This window comes from Dendrobates tinctorius, unplaced genomic scaffold (genome assembly GCF_039654945.1).
Source record: "Dendrobates tinctorius isolate UK_male_01 unplaced genomic scaffold, ASM3965494v1 ptg000035l, whole genome shotgun sequence".
In the NCBI taxonomy this organism is placed as follows: Eukaryota; Metazoa; Chordata; class Amphibia; order Anura; family Dendrobatidae; genus Dendrobates; species Dendrobates tinctorius.
Window position 1 is genome coordinate 26,251,840 of NW_027361703.1, and position 17,503 is coordinate 26,269,342.

Below are 17,503 nucleotides of genomic sequence, written 5' to 3' on the forward strand. Positions count from 1 at the left end.
GGGGCTGCTGCACTGTGGAGAGCTTTGTGGGTGAGAATTCAAGAGACACTGGAATGGAATTGCTGGCAGACACGTAGAGAAGCTGATTTCTATAAATTGTGCAGTGATCTCATATATAGAGCTCTGGTAAAAAAAAATATATATATATATATATATATATATATACACACATACATACACACACACACGCAGCAGTTTTTGTTTTTTTTACTTTAAATGCATTCTGAAATACTTGTGATACATATTTATATTTTCAAATAATAAGGAGCAGTATTTTCAAAACTTAAGTGTAGAAGACTACTGGTACATATACAATCTGCAATGCTGTGATCACTGCAGTATTGGATTTCAAGAAATATGCATGTAATATATCTTAATGTGACCAGTCCAATCTGGAAGTAGAATATTCAGAGGGTAATATTGCCACCTAGGGGTGTAATTTTAAAGTTGGACTTAAGCATGTACTGTACTGTCAATGTGAATACAGACTACTTTACACTGTACTTTGCTAAGGTTTCTACTATGAAAGCAAGGTTTTCAGTGAGTACACGGGATTAAAAAAAATATATATATTTTTCTTAAAAAGGCATATTATTCCTACCTGGTTTGCTTAGTAAGCATAAACAAGATTCACTGAAGTGATCTGACGTAGTTCCATTGTTAATTATTTTGAAAAAAGTGTTAGAAGATATTAGTAGAATATGGATTCATAGGATTCACCTGAGAAACTAAAAAGGCCAAAAGATTTTTGCAATTTTAAGGATCTAATGACATTATTTACTTCTTCTACGGAGATTAGTTTATTAAAGGTGTTGTAGGCTACAAGTCTGCAGTCACTTTATGTGACAGCAGACTTGTAAATCCTCATATTGCGGGCACTGTATGCTGTAAGAATTCTCCATTGCCTGGACAACCTCTTGAATTATTTTTCTCTAATCTTCTGTTAAAGGACTTATCCAGGCTTGGGGTTCAGGTCTGCAGTCAATCTGACTGCAGAGTTATGAATCCTCACAGCGGCACGTGGTCAGGATTTTCCACTGCCAGCAGCGAGGGCATGACCACAAGTCATGCATATACAGTCACTAGCCGACTACACATGTGCGGCCTAAACGAATTAGAAGGATTCACAACTCTGCTCTGCAGTTACAGACTAACTGCAGGCTTGAACGCTAAAGGGGGCTTTACACAGTGATATCGCTAGCAATATCGCTAAAGCGTCACCGATTTTGTGACGCAGCAGCGATATTGCTAGCGATATCGCTACATATGATGCTTACCTCCGACCGGCTCCCCCGCTGGTTATCGGTGACCGCGCGAGATCGGCCTGGTCCATTTCTCGGCGGCGGCTTCCTGCTGGCGCAGACGAGCGACAGGGGCCGAGGACGTCATCATCGCCACGTCTGACAGGTAAGTAACGACCGCTGCTGCGTCGCTGCTGAGATTTGACTGTTTCACAACTCACTAGCGACCATTTAGCGATGCACCAACGATCCTGACCGGGTCATATCGTGGTCGGGATCGCTGGTGCATCGCTAAATATAAAGGGGCCCTAAGCCTGGACAGCCCCTTTATCTTTGGAAGGTTAGATTAACCACATACAGTGCCTTGCGAAAGTATTCGGCCCCCTGGAACTTTTCAACCTTTTCCCACATATCATGCTTCAAACATAAAGATACCAAATGTAATTTTTTTGGTGAAGAATCAACAAGTGGGACACAATTGTGAAGTTGAATGAAATTTATTGGTTATTTTAAATTTTTAGTGGAAATTCCAAAACTGAAAAGTGGGGCGTGCAATATTATTTGGCCCCTTTAACTTAATACTTTGTTGCACCACCTTTTGCTGCGATTACAGCTGCAAGTTGCTTGGGGTATGTCTCTATCAGTTTTGTACATCGAGAGATTGAAATTCTTGCCCATTCTTCCTTGGCAAACAGCTCGAGCTCTGTGAGGTTTGATGGAGATTGTTTGTGAACAGCAGTTTTCAGCTCTTTCCACAGAGTCTCGATTGGATACAGGTCTGGACTTTGACTTGGCCATTCTAACACCTGGATATGTTTATTTGTGAACCATTCCATTGTAGATTTTGCTTTATCTTTGAGATCATTGTCTTGTTGGAAGACAAATCTCTGTCCCAGTCTCAGGTCTTTTGCAGACTCCAACAGGTTTTCGGCAAGAATGGTACTGTATTTGGCTCCATCCATCTTCCCATCAATTTGAACCATCTTCCCTGTCCCTGCTGAAGAAAAGCAGGCCCAAACCATGATGCTGCCACCACCATGTTTGACAGTGGGGATGGTGTGTTCAGGGTGATGAGCTGCGTTGCCTTTACGCCAAACATATCGTTTGGCATTGATGTCAAAAAGTTCGACTTTGGTTTCATCTGACCAGAGCACCTTCTTCCACATGTTTGGTGTGTCTCCCAGGTGGCTTGTTGCAAACTTTAAACGACACTTTTTATGGATATCTTTGAGAAATGGCTTTCTTCTTGCCACTCTTCCAAAAAGGCCAGATTTGTGCAGTGTACGACTGATTGTTGTCCTATGGACAGACTGTCCCACCTCGGCTGTAGATCCCTGCACTTCATCCAGAGTGATCATGGGCCTCTTGGCTACATCTCTGATAAGTGTTTTCCTTGTTTGGTAGATTTGCAGTAGTATGATACTAGTTCCATTTCAATATGATCGCTTACAGTGTGCTCCTTGGGATGTTTAAAGTTTTTGAAATCATTTTGTATCCAAATCCGGCTTTAAACTTCTCCACAACAGTATCACGGACCTGCCTGTTGTGTTCCTTGGTCTTCATGATGCTCTCTGTGCTTCAAAGAGAACCCTGAGACTATCACAGAGCAGGTGCATTTATACGGAGACTTGATTACACACAGGTGGATTATATTTATCATCATTAGTCATTTAGGACAACATTGGATCATTCAGAGATCCACATTGAACTTCTAGAGTGAGTTTTCTGCACTGAAAGTAAAGGGGCCGAATAATATTGCATGCTCCACTTTTCAGTTTTTGAATTTCCACAAAAATTTAAAATAACCAATAAATTTCATTCAACTTCACAATTGTGTCCCACTACATTTGGTATCTTTATGTTTGAAGCATGATGTATGGGAAAAGGTTGAAAAGTTCCAGGGAGCCGAATACTTTCCAAGGCACTGTAGTGACCACCAAAACGTCTTTTTACTTACCTGCATTATAAGCGACTAGAATCCCCCTATGGGTGACAATCCTGTAGCTGTCAGGTGTACAATATAGCTGACAGCCATGATGAGTGTTGGTACCGACTATAGTTGTTTAAACCCTTGAATACTGCTTTCAATAATTACTACAGCATCTAGATGGTTAACAGAGTGGGGGCAACCTCTTTAACCCCATCGGCACCCCGAGATCTTGATCGTGTGGTCTCGATGTTTGTCATGGCAATTCATGATCTTAAAGTCTTCTAGCGGACTGTACAGACGTTAACATTTTGATGGTAAAAATACATTTCTTCATTCCTGTTATGCCACTTTACATTAATTGCTGAAAAGCACCTGAAGGGTTAAAAAGCTACCGGAAGCAATTGTGAATATGTTGAGGGGTGCCGTTTTTAAAATGGTATCACTTTTTTGGATTTCCAATATACAGTACCCCGAAAGTCACTTCAAAACTTAACAGGTGCCTAAAAGATAAGTTTTGTAAATTTCCTTGAAAAAAATGAAAAATTTTGGCAGCGCCTGCGCACTCTCTCTCTTATCAGTTAGTGCCTATTATCTTCCTGTGTTTCAAAGAGAAAAAAAAATCACCATCAATATGGCGCCGTTGGGAGCGCCTGCGCATTAGCATCTATCGTGTTCCGAGAGATGCTACTGCAGCCCAAAAAAAATGTACACAACAAAATGGTGCCGGCGCAGTAGCATATCTCCAAATGTGATAGATGCTACAGCGCATGCACCGCCTCTGGCGCCACTTTGTTGTAGTGTAAATTTTTTTGGACTGCAGCAACAAGGAGCCGGTGGGGGCATTTGCGCAGTAGCATATATTGGAACATGATAGATGCTAATGCGCCGACGCACCGAACGACGCCATATTGATGGTGATTTTCTTTTCTTTGAAACACAGGAAAATAATAGGCACTAACCAATAAGAAAAAGTGCGCAGGTGACGCCTTTTGGATTAAGTGACATGCTTTTTTTCAAAAACACAGTATATTTATTATGCATACTAGGGGGCAGGTCACTGAGGGACCAGTGACCTGTCAGCAGTCTGCATTATGAATAGCTTATCAGAGCACCACATACTCCCAACCTCGCCTAAGGACACGAGCATATCATTAACTAAAAACTGAAAATAAGGATTAAAAAAGAAGCACAAGACGTATTTCATCAACTAAGGTATCATTTTAATCAGTATAACGGCGCCAACCAGACACTGTGTGTAGGTTTTTATGCACAAGCCTGCTGACAGGTTCCCTTTCACTTGTTTGCTCCATAACATGGGAAAAGCTCATATCTCTTTGTATTTTGTGTACTGAATCTTTGACTTATTAAAAATATAAAAAGGCATATTCAATTTAAGAGTTATGAAAAATACATTCAGATTTGATTTTTAAAAAGGGCAAAGTTGACCTAATTTACTTTCATTTTTATTATCACCAATTGTGTTGAACATAGCTGTGAAATAACTTGATACATGCACACAAAACTTTCGAAAATATCATAAAAATTAAAAGGGGTTTCCCAGTTTAAGAAAACTTAAAATTTTTAATAAATGTAACAAAGTACTCACCCTTCCTCAGGTCCATCCCTGGCTCAAGTCGGAGTTTTGGCTGCAGTGGTGATGTTATAAAAACAGCACACATCATTGCTGCAGCATAACACTCAGCTCAGCTGACGTAGTCCACACAAAGCACTGAGCTAAGCGATAGGCTGGAAGAGGAGAGCTGCATTTTAAGTGCATTTCATACAATTCACTGTATCTATGCCAGGCATCGGGTATTGATACTTGGTGTAAATCCAGAGCGATGTATGTAAAAAATGATGCTCCCACGATCATCTTTATCACTGCTCCAACGTTGCAGCTCTCCTGTGTAATGACACAACAGTGTTGTGAGAGGAGAGCTGCAGAGTGAAGCATTGATGAAGATGACTGTGAGCAGCATTTGTCACATACACCCCTCTGGATTATGCCTGTTCTAGGTGCATTATTCTAGATGCATGGGATAGATCAAGAGCATGATAGAGCAGCTCTCCTCCTCTCACACTGTTTGTAATGACAGTAAATGCCAGGAGTGAAGAGATCTCAGTGTGAGGATAGACTCATCAGTCTCCTCAGACATCAGATAACAGTGAAAAAACACAGTTCTGCTCCCGAAAGGCTTTTACACAAGTGCACCTTGTGTAAATCTGTGGATCTAGTTTCAGTATCAGATCGGGCACTGCTCATCTGAGGAGGTTGTGCGTAGAAGGCACAACACTGGAGAGGGCATGTGAGTACACAAGAGACAGATGAAGCTCCAAGCACTGGTTCCTAGGTGTATAATGCCAGAACTGGAATGAATTGCATTACGCGTTTCTTCCTCAGATACATCATCTGAGTAAAAAGTTGGATCAACTCCAAAGCGTAATAAAATAAAAACTCTTCATCTGTTTGAATTTGGACATCCCTCACCACTGGCAGCGCCTGGAATAACCCACAGGTTTTTCTGTTTCTCTAGCTTTCCTATCTTTGGACAAGTAAAAGTCCATGAGAAGAACCTCTGTTAACAACCACTTGGTTGAAAGGGCAATGATCATATTAAATGCACTAAAATTTAAAAGCCACATCTCTGCATTAGAAAGGAGACATAAATAAAATTACATTTTATTCAGCTTTAATTCCATAATAAAAGGTAGGCAATTTAACATGCAAGAAATGCTGAAAGGTCCTTTTTAACCCCTTAACGACCATAGCCACTTTTGGTTTTGCATTTTCGTTTTTTGCTTCCCTTCTTCCTAGAGCCATAACTTTTTATTTTTTGATCAAAATGGCCATGTGAGGGCTTGCTTTTTGCAGGACAAGTTGTACTTTTGAACGACAGCATTGGTTTTACTTGAAAACGGGAAAAAAATTCCAAGTGCGGTGAAATTAGGGCTGTGGAGTCAGTAAGCCAAACCTCCGACCCCGACTCCAACTCCTCAATTTCCATGACACTGACTTCAAGTTTGACTGCAACTCCCTCATACCAGGGCTGTGGAGTCGGTATGCCAAAGCTCCGACTCCTCAATTTCCATGACACCGACTCCAACTTGGCTTTTTTTCTAGGTTCACTAAATGCTAAAACTGACCTTCCATTATGATTCTCCAGGTCATTACGAGTACATAGACACCAAACATGTCTAGGTTCTTTTCATTTAAGTGGTGAAAACAAAATTCCAAACTTTGTTAAAAAAATTAAAAAATTGCGCCATTTTTCAATACCTGTAGCGTCTCCATTTTTCGTGATTTTGGGTTGGGTGTGGGTTTATTTTTTGCGCGCCGAGCTGATGTTTTTAATTATATAATTTTTGTGCAGATACGATCTTTTGATTACCCGTTATTGCATTTTAATGCAATGTCGCGGCAAAAAAAAAAAAAAAAAAAGGAATTCTAGCATTGACTTTTTTTCCCGCTACGCCATAGCGATCAGGTTACTCCTTTGTTTTATTGATAGACCGGGCGATTCTGAATGTGGCGATACCAAATATGTGTATGTTTGATTTTTTTTTTTTTTTTTGAATGAAGCGAAAGGGGTGGTAATTTCAACTTTTATAGTTTTTTCCTTTTATAATTTTAAAAACAGTTTTGCTTTACTTTTGGCATGCTTTAATAGTCCAGACTAGCACTGACAACCATAAAGGTCTCCAGGAGACTTCTGGTTGTTTTGCCAACAAACCGGTGACTCGCGATCACGTGACGGGGTCATCGGTGGGAGGATTTTCGGCCCGTAAGCGCGAGTTAAATGCCACTGTCAGCGTTTGACAGTGGCACTTATCACGTTAACAGCCGCGGGTGGATGGCGATTCCACCCGCGGCTATTCCGGGCACATGTCAGCTGTTCAAAACAGCTGACATATCCAGGGAAAGATGTGGGTTCAGCGCCGGAGCCCACATCAAAGGGAGGGAGTCCGACGTTGAGGGAAAATTTAGAGGGTTAAAGGGAACCAGTCAGTTCAGATAATCCTACTGACCTGCAGATGTAGAGTTAATCAGCAGGTTAGTAGCATTGGAAAAGTGTCCGGCCGTCGTACTGAAGCGCAGCTCCCAGGAGCAGTCATACAGGAATACTGATGCAGTTACAGTCACTGGCCACGGCACCATGAGCCGTGGCTTTAAGCATGCTCTAGCACCTTGACTGACAGCAGGCTTTGCACTGATGGACCAACAGCCAGCTTCACAATCCATTAGTACCGTGATGGCTGTCAAAGTATAGTGATCGGTGACTGTAGCCACGGTGGCACAGACTCATGACGGCAAGCCAGCGGCTCCTGGGGAAAAAAAGTCCATGTTTTCCTGGGAGCCGCCCTTTCAACCAGGTGGTTGGGCACTTTTTAACACTATAAATCTAAAGATTAACCCTACATCTGCAGGTTAATAGTGTTATTTGACGTAACATGTACCCTTTAACTATGCAATAGAAAAAAACATCCAGCTACTATAAATCTTAAACAGCTTTAGGACTTTTTTTCTCCTATCTTCTAAAGACATTAAAAAATACCAATGTGAACATAAAATGAATAACACAAACATAAAAGGTATTTTACAGTAGAGTTAAAAGAATAAAAGAACTTGCCTATAGTTTGAGGGCTCTGGTTGTACCCTCAGGTATCTATACATTGCCTCCTCTTTAGTCAAGTTGGATTTTCCAGTATTTAGATTTCCAGAAAATGAAAGAATGCTAAAAATCTGAAAAGAGAAAAAGTTCTGATGGAACATCAACTCCAAAGACAAAAAAAAATACAGAAAACCTGATCATAAGGAATTGGTCTAAGGGATCATAACATATTTTTTTTGGCAAGGGCTAAACATGTACTAACATGTATTTATTTTTTTATAAGTAAAGCTATAAAGCATTTTTAATTAGAAAAAAGTTCTTATGATTTAATATTTTTAAACATTTAATTTTTTCACAGTTTAATTTAGATGATGGGATTCAACTTTGGTAATATTTTTGTAGCCAATATTTCCCTAATGTGTCCATCCCTAGTTAGAGGACCGATTTTGGAAAGAACAGATCCAACCCATGCCTTGATCCTACAAACACCCAATTATGGACCCGCACTGACTGATAGGGATAACACTTGATTTAAAAAGGAATATGGGGTAATAAGAAAATAAAAATAGAACCAGGCAAGTACTAATGTACATTTGAACTTCACAACACAGAAAATAGTTGATAGTATAGGATATATATCGATCACAAATTACCCCTACATACCATATGATATTTGCGTATACACTGTACTGTCGTACACCATATAAAAGTATGCAGAATAAAGGCCCCGTTACACATAACGATGTCCCAGCGATCCCACCAACGATCCGACATGGATGGGATCGCTGGGACATCGTTAGCCCCTCCAGCGATCAGGACCAGCTAGCAAGCTGGTTTCCAATGTTAACATCGGGTGTCTAAGATCCGCGCGGCTCTTAGATACCCGATGCTTACATTGGAAACCAGCGTCGCTGAATGCTGGTCTCTCGCTGCCAGATGCGCCCTGGCCAGCGTGAGACCAGTGATCAAAAAACGGCCCAGGATGATGGAGCGCAATCAGCGATACCCAGCAGGGGGGCTGGTTGCTGATCCCCGTCACACGTGGCGTCACAAAATCAGCGATCTCGCTAGCATGTGACAGGGCCTTAACGTTTTAATTTAATTACATAGAACCATTAATTTTCACAGAGCTGTACAGATATCATCACTGTCCCAATTGGGGATCACAATCTCATTTCGCTATCAGAATGTCTTTGGAAGACTTGTGATATGTAAATGGTATGATATACTGTGGAACTGGCTACTGAACATCACACATTATATACAGGGTAGATAACTGGCATGCAATGTCATCCAGCTACATGCAGGATTCTGTATTATAGTGCCTGAAGTTGCTCTGTAAATGTTCAGAGAGCTAATAGAGTAGCTTAAACTTTCATGCAGGCTCAAGTCTGAACTCTCAATGTCAGCCCTACCCGATCTACATGAATCATAGAATCGTAGAGTTGGAAGGGACCTCCTGGGCCATCTGGTCCAACCCCCTGCTCAAAGCAGGATTCGCTAAATCATCCCAGTCAGATGTCTGTCCAGCCTCTGTTTGAAGACTTCCATTGAAGGAGAACTCACCACTTCTCGTGGCAGCTTGTTCCACTCATTGATCACTCTAACTGTCAAAAAGTTTTTTCTAATATCTAATCTGTGTCTCCTCCCATTCAGTTTCATCCCATTGCTTCTAGTCTTTCCTTGGGCAAATGAGAATAAAGTTGATCCTTCTACAATGTGACAGCCCTTTAGATATTTGTAGACAGCTATTAAGTCTCCTCTCAGTCTTCTCTTTTGCAAACTAAACATTCCCAAATCCTGCAACCTTTCCTCATAAGACAGGGTTTGCAGACCGGTCACCATTCTGGTCGCTCTTTTCTGAACTTGCTCCAGTTTGTTGATGTCTTTTTTAAAATGTGGTGCCCCAAACTGGACACAATATTCCAGATGAGGTCTGACCAAAGAGGAGTAGAGGGAAATAATGACTTCACGTGATCTAGACTGTATGCTTCTGTTAATACATCCTAGAATTGCATTTGCCTTTTTTGCTGCTGTATCACACTGTTGACTCATATTCAGTCTGTGATCTATTAGTATACCCAAGTCTTTTTCACATGTGCTGTCACTTAGCCCTATTCCTCCCATTATATATATGCTTTTTTCATTTTTATTGCCCAGATGTAGTACTTTGCATTTCTCCCTGTTAAAAACCATTCTGTTAGTTGCTGCCCACTTCTCCAGTTTATTTAAATCTTTTTGAATCCTCTCTCTCTCTTCTCTAGTATTAGCTATCCCTCCTAGCTTTGTGTCATCAGCAAATTTAATCAGTTTACCCTCAATTCCTTCATCTAAATCATTGATAAAGATGTTGAACAATCCAGGGCCCAGGACAGAGCCCTGTGGTACCCCACTTGAGACATTCCTCCAACTGGATGTGCAGCCATTTACGACCACTCTTTGGGTCCGATCACTAAGCCAGTTATGAATCCACCTAACAGTTGCCTTGTCCATTCCATACTTAGTCATTTTTTCAATAAGGATTGTATGAGAGACTTTGTCAAATGCTTTGCTGAAGTCAAGATATACTATATCTACAGCATTTCCTTGATCCACCCAATCAGTGATACCGTCATAGAAGGAAATTAAGTTAGTCTGACATGACTTATTAGTTACAATCCCATGCTGACTGTTTAATCACTTCATTCTTATCCAGGTATTGACATACATGTTGTTTAATAATTTGTTCAAAGATCTTTCCTGGTATAGAAGTCAGACTCACCGGCCTATAGTTGCCTGGGTCCACCTTCTTCCCCTTTTTGAAGATAGGAACAACATTTGCTCTTCTCCAGTCTTCTGGCACTTCTCCTGTTCTCCAAGAATTTTCAAAGATTATGGAGAGGGGTTCAAAAATTTCTTCTGCTATCTCCTTCAGTACTCTGGGGTGTAATTCATCTGGACCTGGAGACTTGAATTCATTTAGGTTAGTTAAGTGTTTCCTCACTATCTTTCTGTTTATAGATATCCTGGATTCTTCTATTCCCTTAATAGGCCAGTGAAGAACAGTTGATGTTACATTACCTTTCTGAGAGAAAACAAATGCAAAATAGGAATTTAAAAGTTCAGCCTTGTCAACATCCTGTCTTACCATTTCATCATTTTCATCCTGTAAAAATCCTATAGCATCTTTGACTTTTCTTTTACTTTTGACATATCCCCAAAATCCTTTATTATTGCTTTTGACATCTCTTGCAAGCCTCAATTCATTTTCAGCTTTAGCTAATCTGATTTGTGCCCTGCAGGTTCTGCAGACAGCATTATATTCTTCTTTAGATATGCCTCCCTCTTTCCATTTTATAAACATTTTTTTCTTCCTTTTTAGCATGTGCTTAAGTTCTGTGTTCATCCATCCTGGTTTCCTTAAATGCTGAAAGATCAGGCTGCTGTAAACTGGGGTTTGTTTTGCGTCTCCAAAAGCAAACGCTGGGTACAAAGCATCGGGTACTAAAAAAGGAATATTTGCCATTTTCAATATGCAATAACAACTGTGCTTAATTCTGGAAAACAGTAGCATGTCATTTTTGGGGAGTTTCTGCTGCTCTGATACTTCAACTGTTTCTGCAAATGGCACTCGTAAGAAGGGTTAGGTTAGTTAAAAGTAAACAGGTCATTAGATTTATGCTGCACATAGTTGATGCACAATTAAAGCTAGGAATGTCTATCTCTGGAAAACAGTTTGAAAAGCTGGCTGCAAAGTTTAGAGAGACCTGACTAGTCCAGTGCTGCCTCCAAAGAGAGACCTGTTAATGTATAGAATCAAAGAATATGAGAGTTGGAAAGGGGCCTTAAGGGTCATCGTGTCCAACTCCCTGCTCTATGCAGGATTCACTATACCATCTCAGTCAGATGTCTGCCCAGCCTCTGAAGACTTCCATTGAAGGACAATTCATCACCTCTCACGATCACCCTCATTGTCAAAAAGTTTTTTCTAATATCTAATCTGCGTCTTTGTGTTTCTATGTGCAAACGAGAATAAGGATGATACCTCTACACTGTGACATCCCTTCAGATATTTATAGACAGCTATTAAGTCTCCTCGCATTCTTTTTTTCCAAGCTAAACATTTCCAGATCCTTTAACCGTCCCTTGTAGGACATACTTTGCAGTCCGCTCACCCTACTGGTAGCTCTTCTCTGAGCTTGCCCTAGTTTTCTATGTCTTGTTTTAAAATGTGATGCCCAGAGCTGGACACAGTATTCCAGATGAGGCCTGACCAAGGAGCAGTAGAAAGGGGTAATTACTTCACGTGATCTAGACTCTATGCTTCTCTTAATACATCCTAGTACTGTGCTTGCCTGTTTTGCTGCTGCACCACAATGTTGACTCATGTCCAGTCTGTGATCTATTAGTATAACAAAGTCTTTCACCCGTGCTGTTGCTTAGTTCTATTCCTCCCATTCTATAATGTAATTTTTGGTTTTCTTTCCCCAATGTAGAATCTTTCATTTCTCCCTGTTAAATACCATTTCATTTATCGCTGCCCAATGTTCAAGCTTATTTAGATCATTCTGAATCCTTTCTCGGTCTTCTCTAGTGTTAGGTTAGCTATCCCTCCTAGCTTTGCATAATTTGCAAATTTGATTAATTTACCTTCAATTCCCTTATCTAGATCATTTATAAAAATATTGAAGACTACTGGGGCCAAGACAGAGTCTTGTGGTTCCCCAATTGTATGTCCAACCATTTATTACCACTCTTTGAGAATGAATACTGAGCCAGTTATGAATCCCATCTAACCGTAGCCTTGTCAATCCCAAACTTGGTCATTTTTTCAATAGGGATAGTATAAGGCTATATGCACACGTAGTATGGAGAGCTGCGGATTTTTCCCAGCGGATTTATAAAAATCCGCAGGTCAAAAGTTCTGCGGTTTACCTGCGGATTAGCCCTGCAGTTTCACACCTCACAATGGATAAGGTGTCAAAACCGCAGCGGATTCCGCACAAAGAATTGACATGCTGCGGATTGTAACCCGCAGCAAATCCGCGCGGAAAAATCCACAGCATGTGCACAGCGTTTTTGGTTTGACCATTGAAAACAATGGTACTGTACAAAGCAGCAGAAACTGCTGCGGACCCACAGGGCCAGAAACGCTGCGGATCCGCAGCAGAATCTGCAGCGTGTGCACATAGCCTAAGATATTTTATCAATGTTTTGCTGAAGTAGATATATACTATTTCTACCGTATTTTCCTGATCCTCCTAGTCCATCATAGGTCTCTTTCACACATCAGTTTTTTTGCCAGTCAAAATCCGTCGTTTTATGAAAAAAAAAAACGGATTCACTGAATGAGCTCGCTGGATCCGTTTTTTTCTCATAGACTTGTATTAGCGACAGATGGCCTCATGTTTTGTCCGTTGTGCGCTGGATCTGTCGGAATTTGTTTATCCGTCGTCTGGAGACAACGGACAATGTAACGTTTTTCGTCTACATCGAAAAGACAGCGACGGATCCAGCGGCATCCGTCGTTGGCTAGAATGGAAGCCTATGGGCACAGGATCCATCGCTGTCCGTCAAAAGACAGAATCCGTTTTCTTGCACTGAGCATGCTCCAAATCTTATTGTGGTCAGACAGCCCCAAATCTATATAAACCTGCTAGGTAAGGCTTCATTCCTTAATGTGCCAGCAAGCATCCTGAAAGCAAGAAGCCTGCCAGCAAGAGGCCTGCCAGCCAGCGTGAGTCCTGCCAGCGTGTGTGTGAGTGTGGCGTGTTTTTAATACTGTACATGTATTTCCCACAAAGATCTGCGGTGTGTGTGTGAGTGTGGCATGTATTTTCTTAATACTGTACATATATTTCCAAAAAAGTTCTGCGGTGTGTGTGTGTCTAGCCATGGTTTTTGTTTTTTTTTAATAGATGTATTTCCAACAAAGTTCTATGACGTGTGTGTGGCCAGCATTTTTTTTTCCATTTTCTGTTCTTGTATTTAAAATAAAGAGCAGTGTAGCGCCTTCTTTCTTTCACAAAAAGAAAAAAAGAAAAAAAATTAATAAAATTTGCTCCAAAAACTGTCTGTAGTATCATTACACCAAGGTCACTTTTAGTTTCAACGTTTTTATTGAAAAGAAAACATCAATTAACATGAAGTACATTCACAATAGGGTACCAAGGTCACTTTTAAATTGTGGTTTATGAAACACAGGAAAACACAATATGCACTACAGAGTTGGTTGAGGGTTTATTTTTTTTTTAAATAAAAGGTGTATAAAAATGGGGATTGTAGAAATTGGGTATTTACATTTTTTAACTGGGTTTTTTAAAAATAGCATCTGTGGTCAATAAATCTTCAAGTGGGGGTTTAGGGATTTCAAGTTTAAAGGAGGGTATTGCTTGCAAGGTATAGGTTTGGGCTTTTTGGGGTAAAGAGTTTGAGGGTTTGCCTGCTTGCACATTGCGCATATCTAAAATTACAGAGCGGGGTGTTTTAGAAACCTATTAACGTATGTAGCATTTTATTTGGGGGGCCTATGGGGATTTTTTTTAGGGGGGGGGAGGGTTGAAATCCTAATGGCTCTGGAGGTACCTTTTATTTTCTAATTCAGCAGACTACACAGAAATAATTTTTATAATAGCTAACAAGCATCTTTATATTTGCAGATCCAAACAGGGACCAGGCCACCAGGGACCAAGCAAGGCCACTAGTCAAACATCTGATGTAAATATTAAAGGCCAGAAAGCTTAATATACGCTGTCTTGCTTCCTCCTTGTCACAAACAATCACTGCCAACTGATTGGCCTCAAAAGTAAAATTCGCATATATGCTCACAATCTTCACCAGAACTCCTTCCATTTCTGCTACTTGCTCTACAACCTTTCAAAGACGGGGTGTTAAAACACTCAATATACAGTGCCTTGCAAAAGTATTCGGCCCCCTGGAACTTTTCAACCTTTTCCCACATATCAGGCTTCAAAGATACCAAATGTAAATTTTTGGTGAAGAATCAACAAGTGGGACCCAATTGTGAAGTTGAACGAAATTTATTGGTCATTTTACATTTTTGTGGAAATTCAAAAACTGACAAGTGGAGCGTGCAATATTATTCGGCCCCTTTACTTTCAGTGCAGCAAACTCACTCCAGACGTTCATTGTGGATCTCTGAATGATCCAATGTTGTCCTAAATGACTAATTATGATAAATATAATCCACCTGTGTGTAACCAAGTCTCTGTATAAATGCACCTGCTCTGTGATAGTCTGAGGGTTCTCTTTGATGCACAGAGAGCATCACGAAGACCAAGGAACACAACAGGCAGGTCCGTGATAATGTTGTGGAGAAGTCTAAAGCCGGATTTGGATACAAAATGATTTCCAAAACTTTAAACATCCCAAGGAGCACTGAGCAAGCGATCATATTGAAATGGAAGGAGTATCATACCACTGCAAATCTACCAAGACCTGGCCGTCCCTCTAAACTTTCATCTCAAACAAGGAGAAGACTGATCAGAGATGCAGCCAAGAGGCCCATGATCATTCTGGATGAACTGCAGAGATCTACAGCTGAGGTGTGACAGTCTGTCAATAGGACAACAATCAGTCGTACACTACACAAAACTGGCCTTTATGGAAGAGTGGCAAGAAGAAAGCCATTTCTCAAAGATATCCATAAAAAGTGTCGTTTAAAGTTTGCAACAAGCCACCTGGGAGACACACCAAACATGTGGAAGAAGGTGCTCTGGTCAGATGAAACCAAAGTCAAACTTTTTGGCAACAATGCCAAACGATATGTTTGGCATAATGGCAACACAGCTCATAACCCTGAACACACCATCCCCACTGTCAAACATGGTGGTGGCAGCTTCATGGTTTGGGCCTGCTTTTCTTCAGCAGGGACAGGGAAGATGATACAAATTAATGGGAAGATGGATGGAGCCAAATACAGGACCATTCTTTAAGAAAACCTGTTGGAGTCTGCAAAAGACCTGAGACTGGGATGGAGATTTGTCTTCCAACAAGACAATGATCCCAAACATAAAGCAAAATCTACAATGGAATGGTTCACAAATAAACGTGTCCAGGTGTTAGAATGGCCAAGTCAAAGTCCAGACCAGAATCCAATTGAGAATCTGTGGAAAGAGCTGAAAACTGCTGTTCAGGACGATCTCCATCAAACCTCACTGAGCTCAAGCTGTTTGCCAAGGAAGAATGGGCAAGAATTTCAGTCTCTCGATGTACAAAACTGATAGAGACATACCCCAAGCGACTTGCAGCTGTAATCGCAGCAAAAGGTGGTGCAACAAAGTATTAAGTTAAAGGGGCCGAATAATATTGCACGTCCCACTTTTCAGTTTTTGAATTTCCACAAAAATTTAAAATAACCAATAAACTTCGTTCAGCTTCACAATTGTGTCCCACTTGTTGTTGATTCTTCACTAAAAATTTACATTTGGTATCTTTATGTTTGAAGCATGATATGTGGGAAAAAGTTGAAAAGTTCCAGGGGGCCAAATACTTTCGCAAGGCACTGTATATGCTTCCAGTAGCCAGTCATGTTTTGGGAGCCTCCCATTTGGCTTTTGAAAAAACGGAAGAAACTGATGGAAAAAAACGGATGTGACTGATACAATGGATCTGTTTTTTCAACGGATCCGCTAGACGGATCCGTTGAAAAAACGGATGTCGTATCAGTTTTTCACTATTTTCGACGGATCCGTCGTGACGACGGATTTTGACTGACGCTAAAAGACTGATGTGTGAAAGAGGCCATGGAAGGAAATATTAGTCTGGCATGACTCGTTTGCTACAAACTCATGCTTCTTCTGGTTAGTTACTGTATTCTTATCCATGGTACTTACATACATGCTGTTTAATAATTTGTTCGAAGATCTTTACTGGTATAGATATAAGTGCAAAATACTTAACCAACAATACAACATGATAATTATTATAAAAATATCAAATACTGTATTTTTCGGATTATAAGACGCGCTTTTGTTCCCCCAAATTTTGGGGGAAAGTGGGGGGTGCGTCTTATAATCCGAATCTGTGTGCTGTACAGGAGGGGGGCGGCTCTGGCATGGTGTCAGGGGGCTGGGGTGGGCTGGCTGAGGGCTGCAGAGACAGCGGGTGGTCAGTGCTCCCGCTCATTAGGCTCATGTAATATTCACTGCACCCGCTTGTCCATCACCTTGGTGCTGAAGCCGTGACGAGTTGGTAGATAGGGGAGCTGTGCATATTGCATGTGCCTTCACTCTCTCCCCCGTCCCGTCATTATATTCACCTTCCGATGATGGCACCTGCTTCCAGCTCCCCCGTGGCTCTTCCTGTGTCTGTGCTGACATCCTCCTCCTGCGAGGATGTGCGGCAGGAGCTGATCATTCAGGCAGTTCATAATAGCTTCATGGGGGGGCGTGTGCATGCCAGCAGGAAGGCATATAGAGAGAGGGGGCCATGTGAGTGCCAGCAGTGGGGCATATAGTGACAGGGGGGCCATATCCAGGATGGGATGGGAGGGGTTATGTGCCAGGATGGGGGTTATATAGATACAAGGATGAGGGGGACATATATATGATTTGAAAGACGGACACTGGCATTATAAGACACACCTCCATTTAACATTAAAAAAAGTTTTTCTCTTTTTCTTCACCAAATTTGGGGGTGCGTCTTATAATCAGGTGCGTTTAATAAAGCGAAAAATACGGTATATGAAAACCCCATGTGGAATATTCGACTCATATGGACTC

General features: G+C 41.1%; 1 protein-coding gene across 2 annotated transcripts in view; it reads right to left on the reverse strand.

Annotated features, from left to right (window-relative positions):
• The window catches only part of ASZ1 (ankyrin repeat, SAM and basic leucine zipper domain containing 1), a 238,510-nt gene that overhangs the window by 71,834 nt on the left and 149,173 nt on the right, over positions 1–17,503 (reverse strand). For both annotated transcript variants that reach the window (XM_073573352.1, XM_073573353.1), the window contains exon 7: positions 7,800–7,912. In XM_073573352.1, coding sequence (XP_073429453.1) covers positions 7,800–7,912 — 113 coding nt within the window. The remainder of the gene's footprint in view (positions 1–7,799; positions 7,913–17,503) is intronic.